The sequence below is a fragment of the Ictalurus furcatus genome, chromosome 7 (assembly GCF_023375685.1).
Source record: "Ictalurus furcatus strain D&B chromosome 7, Billie_1.0, whole genome shotgun sequence".
Classification (NCBI taxonomy): Eukaryota; Metazoa; Chordata; class Actinopteri; order Siluriformes; family Ictaluridae; genus Ictalurus; species Ictalurus furcatus.
In genome coordinates this window covers 13063634-13079466 of record NC_071261.1, presented here as the reverse complement: position 1 = coordinate 13079466, position 15833 = coordinate 13063634, and the positions used below count along the sequence as shown (strand labels likewise).

Below are 15833 nucleotides of genomic sequence, written 5' to 3'. Positions count from 1 at the left end.
CAATGATTTAGAATTAGAATATTATGAAGTCATAGTGTATTGCTGTCTGTATGGAAGGGAGTCAATGATATAAGAAATGCATGTATTACATTGAGAGAAGTATTACATGGAGTGATTTCTTATGAGAAGTTCCAGGAACTTCACCTCTGCGACGGCAGAGATATTGGTGTTTCTTAGATCACGGCTTCAAAACTAGATACATACTGACGGGTATATGTAGAGAGAGATAATAACGGTAAAAATTTTTGCTAACGGAACGAGTCCGGTTCGAGCAATAAATAAGTAAAGAGAGTACTTATTAAGAAGTGCAAGAGGCGCAATTATTATCAAGTGGCATGCCCCATTGACTCATTCCATCATATCAGCGGAACATGATACATTTGGCAAATTTAATGCACAAGTAAATTCTACTGAGATAAAAAATAAAATAATTATAATTATTTTAGAAGCTGTAAATAAAATAAAATAAAATAAAATATGGGGAAAACGTGTAGCAAAGCACATCCTGTGACAGTGTGCTCATATGTTGATCCTAATATCACATTTATGCGTGTGAATTATGGGGAAGGATGTTTGAACCAATATGATGTATGCGTTAAAGAATGTGCTTTCCCAGAAAAAGGTAGTTTTGTCTTAGACAGTTGGAACAACAGAAATTTAATTTGGAAGCAAAGAAGAGAGATATTTCTAAAAGTAAAAAAAAATAAGCACAGTTTTTGGCTGACTGGAAGGCATTTGCTGAATGGCAGAGCAAGGCACATAAAAGAGAGAAAAAATGTCAGGCAGGGCCTTCATCTGTTTCTCAGTGTGCTAAATTGCAGAAAGCCGATCCCGACCTGGACTCCGCCCCACCGCTACGCCCACAGCCAGTAAGGTGGGAGGAACCTGCCGTTTCAGAGGCACCTCCGCACGATGAAGCGGCCCAGCCTACGCCAATCCATCTGAACCTGTCAGAACTGAGCCACCAACCCCCACCGAACTATGCTCCAGCCATCCTAACTTCACCACTGGCGTTACACATGAGATCCCAAGTGAAGGGACCAACAACATTGCTGCCTGAGGGCTTCAGACCAACAAAATCAGACAAAGAAGGGACAGTGCACGCAGTGGTAAATGCCCCAATGCTAGAAGTGGCCAGAGAAGGAGGCCCCATGCTAATTCACAGACCCTGGACATTGGAAGACATCAGGAGCAGCATGACGCATCTGCCGGCGCTCCGCGAAGTAGGAGGATGAAAGTTTGGGGATGAACTTCAGATATTCTGCAGAGAATTCAGACCCACCACTCATGAACTACAATGACTGCTCATGGCAAAACTTGGCATGGACTGGGTCAAGGTTTCATCTGAATTCTCAGAGGATGATATCTGCCTGATCAACACACGGTGGGATGATGAAGTCAACGCAAGGTACAGAGCACAAATTGCGGCACTCCAGCAGAGGCTGACGAACACCTTTCCTGTGCGAATGGACATGACAAAAAAAGCAAAGTGCAAGCAGCAAGATTCAGAGACTGTATCACAGTACCTGTCCAGGCTCACTGAGATCCATGACGCAAACTCAGGGTTGGAGAATCTCGACGCTCTGGCAGATGGCCAGGCGGCCATCACAGCATGGGAGGCACATCTCAGAAACAGCTTTATGAATGGCATGAAACCAGAAATTGCAGCTATAATCAAACAACAACGTATCACCTGGGACACCGGAAGCCTCACACAAGTGGAAAGGTATGCAAACCACGCGGAGAAGCTCCTACGAGAGGCAAAGGAAAGAAAGATGGAGAGGAGAGGAAAACCAAAAGCACACAGACAAGGAAGGCCAGGTGGCAACCCCCACAGATACAACTTCACATGTTTTATCTGCGGAAAAGTTGGACATTTTGCAAGAGACTGTCCAGAGCAGACACGAACTGACGGGCGGAGCTAAGCTAAGGGTGAGGCACCTGGGAACAAAAGAGGTGACATCAGACACCCAAAATATCAGTTAGCTCACAAAGAACAGGAATATATGCACACAACCACATCCAACATTAGTCAGACTGACAATTCACAAATGTCTGAACCAGTCATGAGCCTTAACCTTTTAAAGTATAATGCCTCTCCTTTTACACAGTTACCTTGTATATCTCTTGTAGTTAATGGACAAAGTGTCACATTCTTGGTAAATTTAGGAGCAACATAGTCAGTAATAAAGCACGGTGAACTAAAAGAATCCCCAAAAATGAGTTCATGGTCACTGCACTTCATGGGCAGGAGATTCAGTATTAGAACGTTTCTCTGAACCGTTAATTTGTGAATGTGAAAATGCGAAAAGAGTAACCCACCAATTCCTAATTTCGTCTTCATGTCCATTCAATCTACTGGGCAGGGACTTAATGTGTGTTTTACACTTAAATTTGATCTCCTCACCTCAGGGAATAACAATAACTGATTGGGAACTCCGTTTGTGAAAGAAACAGAGCTCTGTGTTTATCAATGGTCCATGCATAACAAGTCTAGAGTCTGTGCTCCTTTGTTGACATTGGCACATGATAAGATGAAGGACAAGTGTGTTGATTTTATGCTGTCCTCTGCCCTTCATTGCACAGCACGAGTGCAAGAAGGGAGAGATACTGATTTTGAAAAAGAATGGTTTATGTATATCCCAGAAAGCGAAGAGCTGTACCTAAAGACACTATATCGGTGTGACAAATTTTGTGCATGTTCAGTCAAATTGAGTGACACGCAGTTGCATGTATTTTTTGTCCCAGAATCAGCACCTCATGTCTCATTAGCCAAAATAAAGAGCAAACAGTGGAAAGATGTGGGGCCATGGGTCAAATTATGTGAGAGTGAAAGAATTACAGATTGGGAACATGAACCTACCTCCAACATATGGTACAGCCCGACGCTGGGAGTTTATAAAAAATTCTTTCTGGAAATGTGCACGATTAACCTGGATGTAATATGTCATGACAAGGGAATGTTTCTGAACCTTGGGACAAGCCCCACACCCCACACCCACAATTGAAGAAGGTGCCTCTCAGGCTGTGGGCCCAAGGGAAACATGATGTAGGCCTGATTAGAAGTGCACCACCAGTCGTGATCACACCCAAATCTGACTTTAGGCCCAGACAATCTCAATACCCTCTTAAATCAGAAGCTATTAAGCGCATTAGACCAGACTTCAATTCACTATTGAAGGCAGGGGTCGTTGCTCCCTGTCCTGATTCGTCAGTGCGCACTCCAATATTTCCAGTGAGAGAAGCAAAAAAAAACCCTGCAACCTGATGAATGGAGATTTGTAGAAAATTTGCAAGCGGTTAATGCAGCAGTAAAACAGAGAGCTCCAGACGTGCCAAATTCTTACACTATATTAAGCCAGGTTCCAGCAAATACCGAATGGTTTTCAGTCGTAGATTTAGCTAATGCATTTTTCAGTATGCCTCTTGATAAAGACAATCAAGGGATAGTTAAGGGATATTGTGAGTCATCAATGATATACAGCCAAATGCTAAAGGCCAGCTTAGCACCTCTAATGCTTTCTCCCGGGCACAGTGTGAAATTGACACCATTAAATTGTTGCAGCATCTTGCCAAAGAAGGCCACAAAGCCAGTCTCTCCAAATTACAGTATGTACAACAAGAAGTGAGATTTCTTGGGTCATGACATTTCTGCAAAGGGAAAGAAACTCTCACCTGACAGAGTATCTGCAATCCAGAAGATTCCCAAGCCCCTGACGAATAAACAGGTTCTATCTGACGAAGAAACAGGTTCTATGTTTCCTAGGTATGTGTTCGTATTGCAGAACTTTCATTCTAAACTATTCCAGTCTAGAAGCACCACTCAGAGAGATGGCATATGCGACAGGTTGGACAGCTCATTCTCAGGTAAGTTGGATCCAGTCGCTGCAGAGTTTCCCTGTGTGTACATGCAGTAGCAGCAGCTGTGAAAGCTGTGGTGGCATCCAGAGACCTGGTAGGTTACTCAGAATTGACCCTTCTGGTACCACATGAAGTGTCATTACTCATGCTTGAACAAAAGACCTCCCACCTGTCCACCCAACGGTGGCTGCACCATAACACTATACTACTAGACATGCCGAATGTACTGTCCTTAACAGTACAGTACAGTACGATGTACTGTCCTTAACCCTGCTACTCTTCTTCCAACAGAGGGAGACGGGGAACCACATGACTGTGTTGTACTGACTAATGAACTGCTCCCCTAGAGTTGACCTGAAGGATGTTCTATAAGAAAACTGATCCTTTTTGTGGACGGGTCTGCGTCACGTGATCCAGAGACAGGTAAAAATCGAGTGGGCTATGCAGTAGTAACCGCACACGAGATGGTCTGTCAGGAAATCTCCCCTCAAACCTTTCAGCACAACCAGCTGAACTATATGCCCTCATAGAGGCATGAAGACATGCTGAGGGACAGTCAGTAAATATCTACACAGACAGTAGATATGCCTTTTGAGGTAGTACCTGATTTGGGGACAATTTGGAAACACAGGAACTTCCTGACGAGTTCAGGAACACACATAGCCCACCACAAACTAGTCTCTGAGCTGCTGTATGCAGTCCTACTCCCCAAAACTATTGCAGTATGCAAATGTGATGCACACATTAATAAATTAGACCCTGTTTTCCTAGGAAACGCTCGAGTGGACAGTGCAGCAAAGCAAGCAGCTGCATCTATGGTCCCAAAACGCAAAAGAAAATAATTACTCCTTCTTTACAGCTTTCAGACCTCCAAGCACGGGCTACGCGGACGAGAAAAAGGCTGTGTGGCGCAAAGTAGGCTGCACGGTTGTTGACGGAGTTTGGCGGTGCCCCAGGGCTGTCCTTGTCTTCAAAGTTAATGCATGGCAGGGTCCATACTTCAAAAGGGGGAATGATAGCTGCAATAAAGCAGTGGTTTCTCTAATTACTCTTTAAAAAAAAAAAATTTATAACGCTGTTTGCGCAACTCATAACATGGGTTGCGGTTTGAAGGTAGAGAAGGCCATGTCCCTATGTCCAAACAGGACTCAGACACGGTAGCAAAGGTGTTGCTTAGAGAAGTAATTCCTAGATGGGGAACTCCCACAAAAAATCTCGTGATAATGGCACACCTTTTGTGAGCCATGCCCTTAAGTAGGTGGGTGAATATTTGGGTATTGACTTAAAGCAGCACTGTGCATATCATCCAGCTAGTTGTGGGGTTGTAGAGAGAGAAAATTGGACACTAAAAAACAGATTGAGCAAATGCTATTCTGAAGCAGGCTTAGGATGGGCTTAGCCCCTTTGGGATACTGTTTGGGAGACCTCCACACACAGGAATTGGACCTGTGACAGCTCCTCTTCCCGACGCTGCAGCATGTGATGATGCAATGTTAAATTACAGTGCAACCCTGTCCTCTGCTCTGCACTCTATCCACAAGCAGGTAAAGGCAGCACTTCCAGCTCCAGTCACGGGCCCGCTGCATGATCTGAAGCCTGGAGAGTGGATCATGATCAAGGACTTCCGCAGGACCAGATGGAACAAGCCACGGTGGTCAGGGCCATTCTAGATCCTTTTCATCACTTACTCCGTGGTAAAGGTCAGCCAGAGAGATACGTTGGTGCACACCAGCCACTGTAGGAGCGTGCCAGAGCCGAGCAATGAGCTGGAGAAGACAGGACTTCGACAGGAGGACTAGAAAGTGATTCTCTATCAAGAGGCCTCTAGGAGGACCGTTGCTCCCGAGCGACGATCTGCATATACACACCCACACACATGACACACTGCACTCAAACACACATTCTCACACCAGTTCCTTGTGGTTACACAATACAAGACACCAAGTGGTATCTAGTAGCCTGCGAAATCATGGACATGTAGTTTTTGGAGAAAATGTTGACGACACGGAAACTGTACAGAGGACTGAACTTCATTAGTGCGTACTATATAGCCACATAATCAGGACAGGGGTTAGATGACGTGACTTTGCTACCGTACCTGTTACGCCCCAAAGCACCCTGACCACAGACTACTGTTGCAGACTAGACACAAATCATTAGATGTCGACCTGCACATCCACTCATACATACAAACCTATTCCTAATCGTGCACCCTTCTCCTGGTATAGGTGGTATCTGTTAGTAAACCCTGTCATAGAAATAAATCACAAATCACTGGGACCTTTCCCGACAACACTGGGGGTCCGGGGGTAGACCCTTAAGCTGGAAAGATAAACCAAAGCGTGATATTGAAGTTTATTGGGTGGAAGACTTATTGATCAATCACGCCAATCACATCGTTACGGGAGAAAGAGTACATGATACACACACTTTTACCCAAAGTTGGTATTTAGCTGATCGTGGTGATGGGACTAAATGCCTAAGGCAACGTGATTTCTTTAGGTCCCACATTAGCCCACAAAGTTCTTTAGTAGACTATTGCTGCAGATTGGACAACAATTAGTAGTTAAAAGCCCGTATGCCAAGATATTGGCCGCCTCTGTAAACCGTTCTGTATCGCCTTTCGTCAGAAGAATCATTGCCAACAGTGCTACCCACACAACGTCACACATCCCCTCGTCATGCAGACACATGATGGTTACTCTATCATTGAACACATGCGGTCTGCGATACGCAATCCTCCACAGACTAGCGACACGGGGTTTGATTGGCTGAACTCAGTACTCGGGTGATAAGGCTCGTGGATATTAACCATCTGTCTACCAATAGGTGCAATAATTCTTCTTGTCTTGCTCATCTTGCCTTGTATTGTTTCTCTCGTTCGGAGCAGTCTCTCACTCTCGTTGAAATCAGTAATGACCAAATGCTGATGTTGACAAAGACTGATTACTATCCCTATGATAACCAACCTGACTTGTATCCTAAACCTGACTGGGTATCAGATTCTCCCAGCGACACTGACGATGACGACCCATTGACATCCATTTCATACCTAATGTAAATATTCCTTTGACCATGATGATTCTCATTTCACCCTTAATGAGCTTGCTTGACTACAGGATAGTTTATATCCGCAAAAACAACCTTAGCGCCTTCATTATGTGTTTCATGATGAATTCAGTTGAACCGTGAAAGGATTCTGAAGTTCTGATGTATTCATAGCATTGTAATTTCTCTGTTAATTTTAGTTAGCCTATGTTGTAATGATAAAATGGGGGAAATGTAAGGGAAATTACTCATTTTTACTTTGTAATAGTTTTGTTCTTGTTCTGTTTCATTCTCATCAGAGGATAATACCTAAGAAGGCCATGTCATGTCACTTAGATCAGTACAGCATGTTTATCTGCTTACAGAGACACAAACATGTTCTTCTGTTCAAGGTTCGTCTGCACATCACATCGTCATGCCTCAAACTGCTTCTTATCGGTACACAGAAGTGTGTCATGCTCTGCTTTTCATATATATAGTAGTGGTTTAGCACAAGTGATTCAGAGCGCTCTCATTATTCTATCCTACTTTATTGTATCCTGTATTAACAATCTTTCTGTAATAAACCTTTTTACCTTCAGAGGACGAGTCTGCGAGTGCTGTCTAATTTCCACGACATTCCCAAATATGTTTACACACAAATGGAATTTGTCTTGGCAACAGGAGCTTCCAGAGCAGAAAAAAAGGAATATCTCACAATATAAAAAAATAAGTAATCAACTTATAACCCCAATACCAAAAAAAGTTGGGACAGTATGGAAAATGCAAAACAAACAAACAAACAAAAAGAGTCATTTGAAAATTCAGTTCACGTTGTACTATATTGAAAACACATTTGACGTTTTACTTTGTGAATTTAATTTATTTTTGAAAGTATACACTAATTTCAAATCTGATGACTGCAACAAACTCCAAAAAAGTGAGGGATCGGAGATCACATGCATTCAGAAGTGGTTTTCGGCCTCGCCCTTTATGCACTGAGATTTGACCATATTCCTTGAATCTTTTAATTATATTGTGCACTGTAGAAGGTGAAATGCCCAAAATCCTACTGATTTGTCTTTGGGGAATGTTGTTCTCAAAGTGTTGGATTATTCTCTGATGCATCTGTTGGCAGATTGGCAAGCCATGACCCATCCTTGCTCTTGAAGGACTAGGCCTTTTTTGGAGGCTCCTTATATATTATGATTATACGATTGCCTCACCTGTTTCACATCACCTTCTTATTTCAACTCGTCACATCGCTATTAGTTCTAAATTGCTCCTGTCCCAACTTTTTTGGAATGTGTTGCATGCATCAATTTCAAAATAAACGTTTATCTTCAAAAAATGATGCAGTTGATTACGTTAAACGTCAAATACCTCGTCTTTATACGTGTTTTGTTTAAATATAAGTCAAAGACCATTTACACATCACTCCACTTTGTTTTTATTAGCATTTTCCATACTGTCCCAACTTTTTCGGAATCGGGGTTGTAAATATAATACAGTACTAAAGACATAGCAATAATAGACAGGATTATTTATGTACAGATATGCTATTTACAGATGTACAGTTATGTGAACACAGCATCCAGAACTCAACCAACCAAGGGTGAAAATGCTAGGGGAAGTGGACCAGGGCGAGTAAAAGACCATATTGGAACATGGCCCGTGTCTTCCATCTTGTTTTTCGGGTCAGTGTAGTGTTGAATATCTCTGGCTCGATGTGGCGGCATCTTGATGTCCTGTCCAGATAACTCATGTCTCCTCCGTTCTTGGTGTAGGAACATAGCTTGGTGTAAAACTGATTTGTGGGCGGGGCTACACGTCAACTCGGGTTGTGATGTCACTAATTAAGCTCCACAGCTTTGCACCAATCACTTCTGATATGTAAATGATTACTTATGATTACGATAATGATGATTATATCTCCAGAACCGTGTGGAGATCGGAACCCGGATCTTTTTTCTTCCCTCAGTCATCACGGTGAGGGAGGTGTCTCAGTGCGGTTATCATCAAGGGACATGTGTACAGCTGAATAAGCCCTAACTTTCTCTGCATGAAGCCTAAGTAACTGCTCCGTCACCGTGCAGCTGCTCAGACACGTACCAGAGCCGAGGCAAAAAATAGCAGCCGTCTTCCCTGGGGGTTCGATTATAACATGTCTATAACACATCTATAACACTATACATACATACCAACTGTATACAAATATTAGCAGGCATCTACAAGACGCGCTGCTGACCGCGTGACCAGCCGTCTCCCGTCCCACACTTTCCCTCTGAGATAGGTGGATGAGTTAAACTAAACAAACAGTAGAGAATTATGCAAACGTGAACCGTGTCCTGTGTGTATGAACAGTTATAATGGAGAGAGAGAAAGAGAGAGTTATAGAATAAGGGCGTGTCCCAAACGCTAATTAACATCCTAGTGATATGACGCTGCGTGAGCGGACTTCCTCACCATCACTCGGATGTTATGGTGCGTAGGGCGGAAGCGGTGCAGTGCTGTGAGGATAGATGTGATGTGTAGTGTTCACTCTCGCTCTTTCACACACACAAACCTGGTTGTCAGGTACTGTAGGAATAAGAAATTCATATCTAGTTTTGTTTATGTTGCACTGATTTAATAATCTGTGTTCTGGGACATTTAGAAACCCGAGCAGACAGCAGACAGAAAGAAAAAAGCATCTTACCAATAAGAAACTCCATTTTGTGCAGTGCGAGACTAATTAATTAGTGAGTTTATTACAGCATCTGTACATAATAATCCTACAGTTTATACACATGCTCAGATCAGCAGAGATCCAGCGGTGCAGTAAAACCTGCCGAGCTCGTTACGAGCGTCGAGTCAGAAAAGATTGCGTACGTGCCGCGTATATTACACTTCCATAATAATGATCATTTATTCATGATGAGTTATGTTTTTCGAACACTTGTTTTGGTGAACATGACACAACCTGACAAGACGTCCAAGACATAATAAAAGTTGAGTAGTAAAGCAAAGATGTGATTAGACGTTAAATATCCTGTGCACCCTAAATGCAGTCGAGGTTAATGTAGCTAACTTTCCGCTAAGAGGCTAGTCACCTAGCTATAGCTAACTTTCCATAATGGGTGCACTTCAGCGCCTCCTGCTGGCGTAGTCCAGCTTAATGTTTGTCTGGGTTAAGGTTACCCCTATAGACTTATTCCAATACACGTCGCAATACCTTTTGGGGGAAAAAAAACATCCATAAAACGTCAGTTACGATTTCTGACATCCAAAATATGTAAAATACTCGTTTCTGTTTGGCTGGCACTGTTTTCTTATCGAGGTAACAGAGCTCCAACGTATTTATACTGCATAACCATCATAAATACTATGTTTGTTTGTTTTTTGAATCCCGCAGAGAGAAACGACACTGTCTCAGATGTAACCATAGCAACGATCATGTCTTTACACCACGTCTCTTGACCAACAAGCGCAGGCATTTCGTGTTTTTAAGATAAAGAGAGGTACAGCAAGCTTTGTATATGTAACAACATACACAAAAAAAAGCACAGCCTCTTTTCCGAGCTTCTTTTCGAACTGTATTAAGAACAAAAATAGTTTGTTTTTAAAAACGAATAACAATAAAACGATCCGGCGCACACTGACAGATGACTCCAGAGTAAAAACAGCGGCTCTTCCCCAAAAACCGGATCTTTACAGGAAACGAGAGCCAGAACACTCATGCTGTAACATCACACATGCACACACACGCACACACACAGCCGTAGCTGCAACGAGTGACATTTTTAAAAATAGAATGATCCATTCTTGGCTCCATATCTGATGGAGGATGTCGAGCAGCGAGGAGTTTCCGTGTCAGCATTTCCACACCCAGCATCCGACGTGCTCCTTCTTAATCTTCGTCGTCCTCCTCGTCCTCGCTGATGTTCTGACCGTGAGTGGTGATGATGTCGTGGCGTTGGCGCTTGGCGCGGGGCGAGGCGGGCGGCGAGGTCTTGGTGAAGAACGGGAGGCGGAAGGTGGGCGAGGGCGAGCGTTCACGGGTAGGGCTGCTGCTCGGGCTGTGACGAGGACTGATGGCCTGCAGCATACGGCCTTTCCCTTCCTTCAGCATGTGCTTCTACACACGCTCACACACACACACAAACACACCGAGGCAGGAAAAAAAACACTCTTTTAGTAAAGTATTGTGTGAATGAGCTAAAATTCCTGCCAGATTCCTGACAAAAGTTTGCGTATCGTCACCACATGTATATTTAAATTTAACCACGCCCACAAATCTCTATAAAAGACTCAGAAAGAGCGGAAACGGTGAAAGAGCACACACTGACTCGAACTCCTTTTATAGGGTGCCGTTACTTTTCTCTTCACTAAACAGATTATCCGATCGGTCTTCATTTACGGATTTATTCCATACTTTAATACGGAGCGACAAAACGCTTGTTGTAATTCAAATGCGTAAGTGATTTAAACCCGACAGAGTAACACGTAAACATTCACATTAGCCAATTTCCTTATATGGACGTTTACGCAACGTAGGATATGAAGGTTTTTCCTCTTATAGGCGGCGCGACTCACCAGTGCTCCCTCAGGCCCAAACATCTGCAGGAAGTTTCCGATGAACTCCCGGGATTTCTCCTCCCACTTCTGGATCAGGTCGATGCTCTTCTCCTCCACCTTCTGCACAAACTCTTTGCTCTTCTCCTCCACGTCTCGCACCTTCTGCTTCACCTTATCCACACGCTCCTGCAGGTGGTACTTCTTCTCCTGTGACCGGAGAGCAAACACGCAGCGTTGTGATGTATGTGTATGTGTGTGTGTGTGTGTGTGTATGAGAGAGAGAGAGAGAGGAGGAGTGTAGTGGGCAGGTCAAGATGAGGTGAAGACTCACGTTGATGAAGCTGACGTTGAGCTCTTTGGCCGTGTAGCCGCGCTGCAGGTTTCTCCTCACATACACGTCGTAGTCGCGGACGATGCGTGTGATGATGTCGGACGTAGAGATGCCCTCGGTGCGCTGGGTCGGAGCAAACATACCTGAACATACATAATAAACACGTGTACGTATACGGGACGGAATAAAGGGGAGTGGAAAGGAATTTATTTTCTGAATAAACACTGTGTGTGTGTGTGTTTCCCTCACCTGCCTCTTTGATGTGTTTGTACACGTCATCACTCCCTGCTGAGGAGTATGGGATATCATCATGAGCAACAAAGTCAATCTGAGAACACACACGCAGGTTAGAGCTCCAGTATAACACTCTGCACAGACAAGTTTCATATTATTATGTCATGAAGGAAATCCATAAATTCAGACAATTAAGATCAGTCAGGACAGAAATAATGGCGCCCCATAGCTGAGGCGCTGCAGTGGCTGAGCTGCATTACTCGAAGTACTATAATGTAGTATCTATACAGTAGTGTGTGTGTGTGTGTGTGTGTGTGTACTTAGGGAACTATTCTAGATTGCCCACGATGATGTGTTTGTGTGTGTGATCCTTCAGTAAATGTGGCAGACACACACCCGGTGTTTGGTGAGGAAGTCTTGCGTGAGGGTCCACGGCGCGTTGCGCACCACCTCGTCCACGTAGCGGCAGTGTGTGACGGCGTCGTAGCGCTCCTCCTCGTTCATCACGGTGAAGCCCTTCAGTTTGTGTGTGAGGTCGTCACTGCACACTGCGCACATCACAATCATAACTCTATCAGTCTGTCGCACACACACTTTATCAACACACTCGGTATTTAAGGTCAGTGTGTACCTCCGACGATGAGGTGTGTGTTGGGGAAGAGGTCTTTGGCCTGCATGAGGGCGCGGGCGTGTCCTGAGTGAAACATGTCGAAGATGCCGTCTGCGTACACCCTCACCGGCCTGTCAGCTAACACAGACACACACACACACACACACACACACACACATAAAACACATCAATAGTCAACTTGAGCATAGCCTGTGCAAGCGTTGTGTTATATCACTGTGTGTGTGTGTGTGTGTGTGTGTGTGTGTGTGTGTGTGTGAGACTTACGTGGTGTTCCCCTTCGAGCCTCCTCCATGCTGACGCGTTCATATGGCTGATCCTCCAACGAATCGAGCTGATCGGCATATGGAGCCGGATCTCTTAGAGCCTAAACCAGAGGTGTCAAACTCATTTTAGTTCAGGGGCCACATACAGCATAATTAGATGTCAAGTAAACCAAAAGAAAAGAAAAAAATAATTCTCACACATTGTTATTTCGCTTATTAGAAAAAATTGTGTTTGCATTTATGTTAAAATGTTGTACTTAATGTTTAAAATTGTAAAACCGTAATCATTTTCAGTCCCAGAATATTTCTGTTTGGAGTCATCTTGAATCTGAATTTCTAATGGTTTGTATTGTGCAGGTTTGTAAAGGAAATCGCTTCCACAGCGTCTCTTTTTAAAGCCCTGCGTTATTACCACAGTGTGGTGTTTATATCTGGCCGTCGTCTCTCCTTCCTCCGTCTCTCCGTTGGAGTCGTCTCTCTTCCTCTTCCGGGAGGGAGCGTGGGATGAAGCGTGAGCATCCATCGAAATCCTGCAGGAAAAATAACAAATACTCTACAACACTCCCGCTCAAGTAAATCAGAGTAAAATAAATCGAAATTACAGTCGCAATATGTTAACACCTAAATATCTCAAATAAGAGTAGACACTGTATTTCACTGTATTTCGGAGAGATGCGCTCTAAAGGTTTTATAAAGCAGAAAAAAAGGAATATAACACTATAAAAAAATAAGCAATAATGAAATATAATATAATACAATACAGTACTAAAGATACAGGATTGTGTATGTACAGATATGCTATTTGCAGATGTAGTTATGTGCAGTGAAAGTGGAATAAATGTAAAGAGGTCATGTTTTTTGGTCATGTAACATTTTTAGATCAATTATGAAATCTTTGATGCAAGGTTTCACATTTTCATTCTGCCTTTTTTTTTTTGCTGTTGTTGCTGCTTTGAAAAAGTAAATTGTGGTCAAAAAATTACAAAATAAGAAATGAAAATGACAAAAAATTAAAATGGCAACATGACCAAAAAAACTGTCAAAATGACCAAAAAATAGAAGAAAATTGCAAAATGACAAAAAAGAAAACAAAGTGACAAATCAGCCCTGCCAAAAAGAACACTAGAATAAGAAAATGCTAGGGGAAGTGGACCAGGGTGAGTTAAAGACCATATTGGAACATGGCCCGTGTCTTCCAGCTTGTTTTTCGGGTCAGTGTAGCGTTGATTATCTCTGGCTTGATGCGGCGGTGTCTTGATGTCCTGTCCAGATAACTCACGTCTCCTCCGTTCTTGGTGTAGGAACATAGCTTGGTGTAAAACTGATGTGTGGGCGGGGCCACGCGTCAGCTCGGGTTGTGATGTCACTAATTAAGCTCCACAGCTTTGCACCAATCACTTCTGATATGTAAATGATTACTTATGATTACGATAATGATGATTATATCTCCAGAACCGTGTGGCAATCGGAACCCGGAGCCATTCTGGATCTTTTTTCTTCCCTCAGTCATCACGGTGAGGGAGGTGTCTCAGTGCGGTTATCATCAAGGGACGTGTGTACAGCTGAATAAGCCCTAACTTTCTCTGCATGAGGCCTAAATAACTGCTCCGTCACCCTGCAGCTGCTCAGACATGTACCATAGCCGAGGCAAAAAATAGCAGCCGTCTTCCTTGGGGGTTTGATTATAACATGTCTATAACAAATCTATAACACTATACATACATATCAACTATATACAAATATTAGCACAGACAAATGATGTGTGTATAATCCCAAAGTCCCTTGGAGCTCCTCTTTCCTGCACATTTGTTGCTTCAACACGCCCATTTAAACCTCTTTGCTTTTTTAGTGAATCAGTGAGTCAAATCATTCGGCTCAGCTCACTAATAAGAGTCGACTCTGAGTGAGTTTTATGAACCAGACAATATTTAGGACACGATACAGATTATGACTCTGAAGTCTTATTCAACATTCTCATTTAAATTTAAATAACATTATTGTGCGTTGCATTCAATCTATAAATCATTATTTAAAACACGAGCAAAGTTATTATTATGCTAAATTATCAAAGCACTCCTGTACACATGTGGATGGACAAACAGCATACAGCATAGGTATTAATGTATCTAAATATTTTTTTAACATCAATGGAGTATCTTAATTGCCATTTTTTTTTTTTAGAAATACTAATCCGTGCGAGTCGATTCACCTAAAAAAAAGAGCCGTCTCGAAGAGCCGACTGGTTCGCTAACGACACATTACTACAGAGCAGACTAGCTGCTTAGTTAGTTGACAATTTAGCTAGTTTAGAAAGACAACTACCTCCTGAATAGTTATTTTGTTAGCTAGTTAGTTAACTAAACTACCCTTAAACGTATAACTGAACTCATGTACATGTTCAACACTCACATTTAATCTAACCTAGCATTTACTTCACATTAAACGAGTTAATATATCATAAACAACTAGCAGCACATCTAGTTAACTACTTACCCTCGTCCTTTTGTGGGTCAGGTGTGTAAAGCTCCACCTAGTAGGAGATTAACGTGAATAAATGCGCTCTGAATAGGGACACTTGACGCTAGCAAGCGGACGATTTCGCCCTGCTTGACAGTTAGGGCGCAGGACTCGGGCCGCGTCCTAATTTCACCCTTCCTCACTACACCTGGGTGCTTCAGCGTTTAGAGGACGTCTGCAAGGAAGCTCGAGGAAAACAAGTCGCTTTCTAAAACACTTCGCTAAAACTTCTAAATTAATTCAGCTCAAATAGAGCGCGTACATCTCGCATACGCTGAATTGTAATATTCCCTACGTGCTACGTAGTGAACTCGGTTTTGTACTGGAATGTATTCGGGATTCAACCAGTGAACTACGCGGAACTTGGAAGGAACAATTATTATTATTCATTATGACTTCTTAATTTTGTTTT

The 15833-nt window shown here is 43.0% G+C and overlaps 1 protein-coding gene across 2 annotated transcripts; it reads right to left on the bottom strand.

The window, feature by feature from the left end:
- Positions 1-9492: 9492 nt before the first annotated feature.
- On the bottom strand, positions 9493-15722 carry LOC128609788 (choline-phosphate cytidylyltransferase A-like). 2 transcript variants are annotated; one of them, XM_053628568.1, is made up of 10 exons: positions 15398-15722; positions 13317-13434; positions 12906-13005; positions 12642-12758; positions 12407-12558; positions 12026-12104; positions 11777-11919; positions 11596-11652; positions 11464-11562; positions 9493-11005 (listed from the first exon to the last, which is right to left on the bottom strand). In XM_053628568.1, exons 2-10 carry the CDS (start codon positions 13425-13427, stop codon positions 10778-10780), a joined length of 1086 nt encoding a protein of 361 aa, XP_053484543.1. In that variant the 5' UTR covers positions 13428-13434; positions 15398-15722; the 3' UTR covers positions 9493-10777. The 2 variants fall into 2 exon arrangements, with proteins under 2 accessions (XP_053484543.1, XP_053484542.1); XM_053628567.1 differs by having other exon boundaries at positions 11464-11652; positions 15398-15711.
- Between the last annotated feature and the right edge of the window lie 111 nt (positions 15723-15833).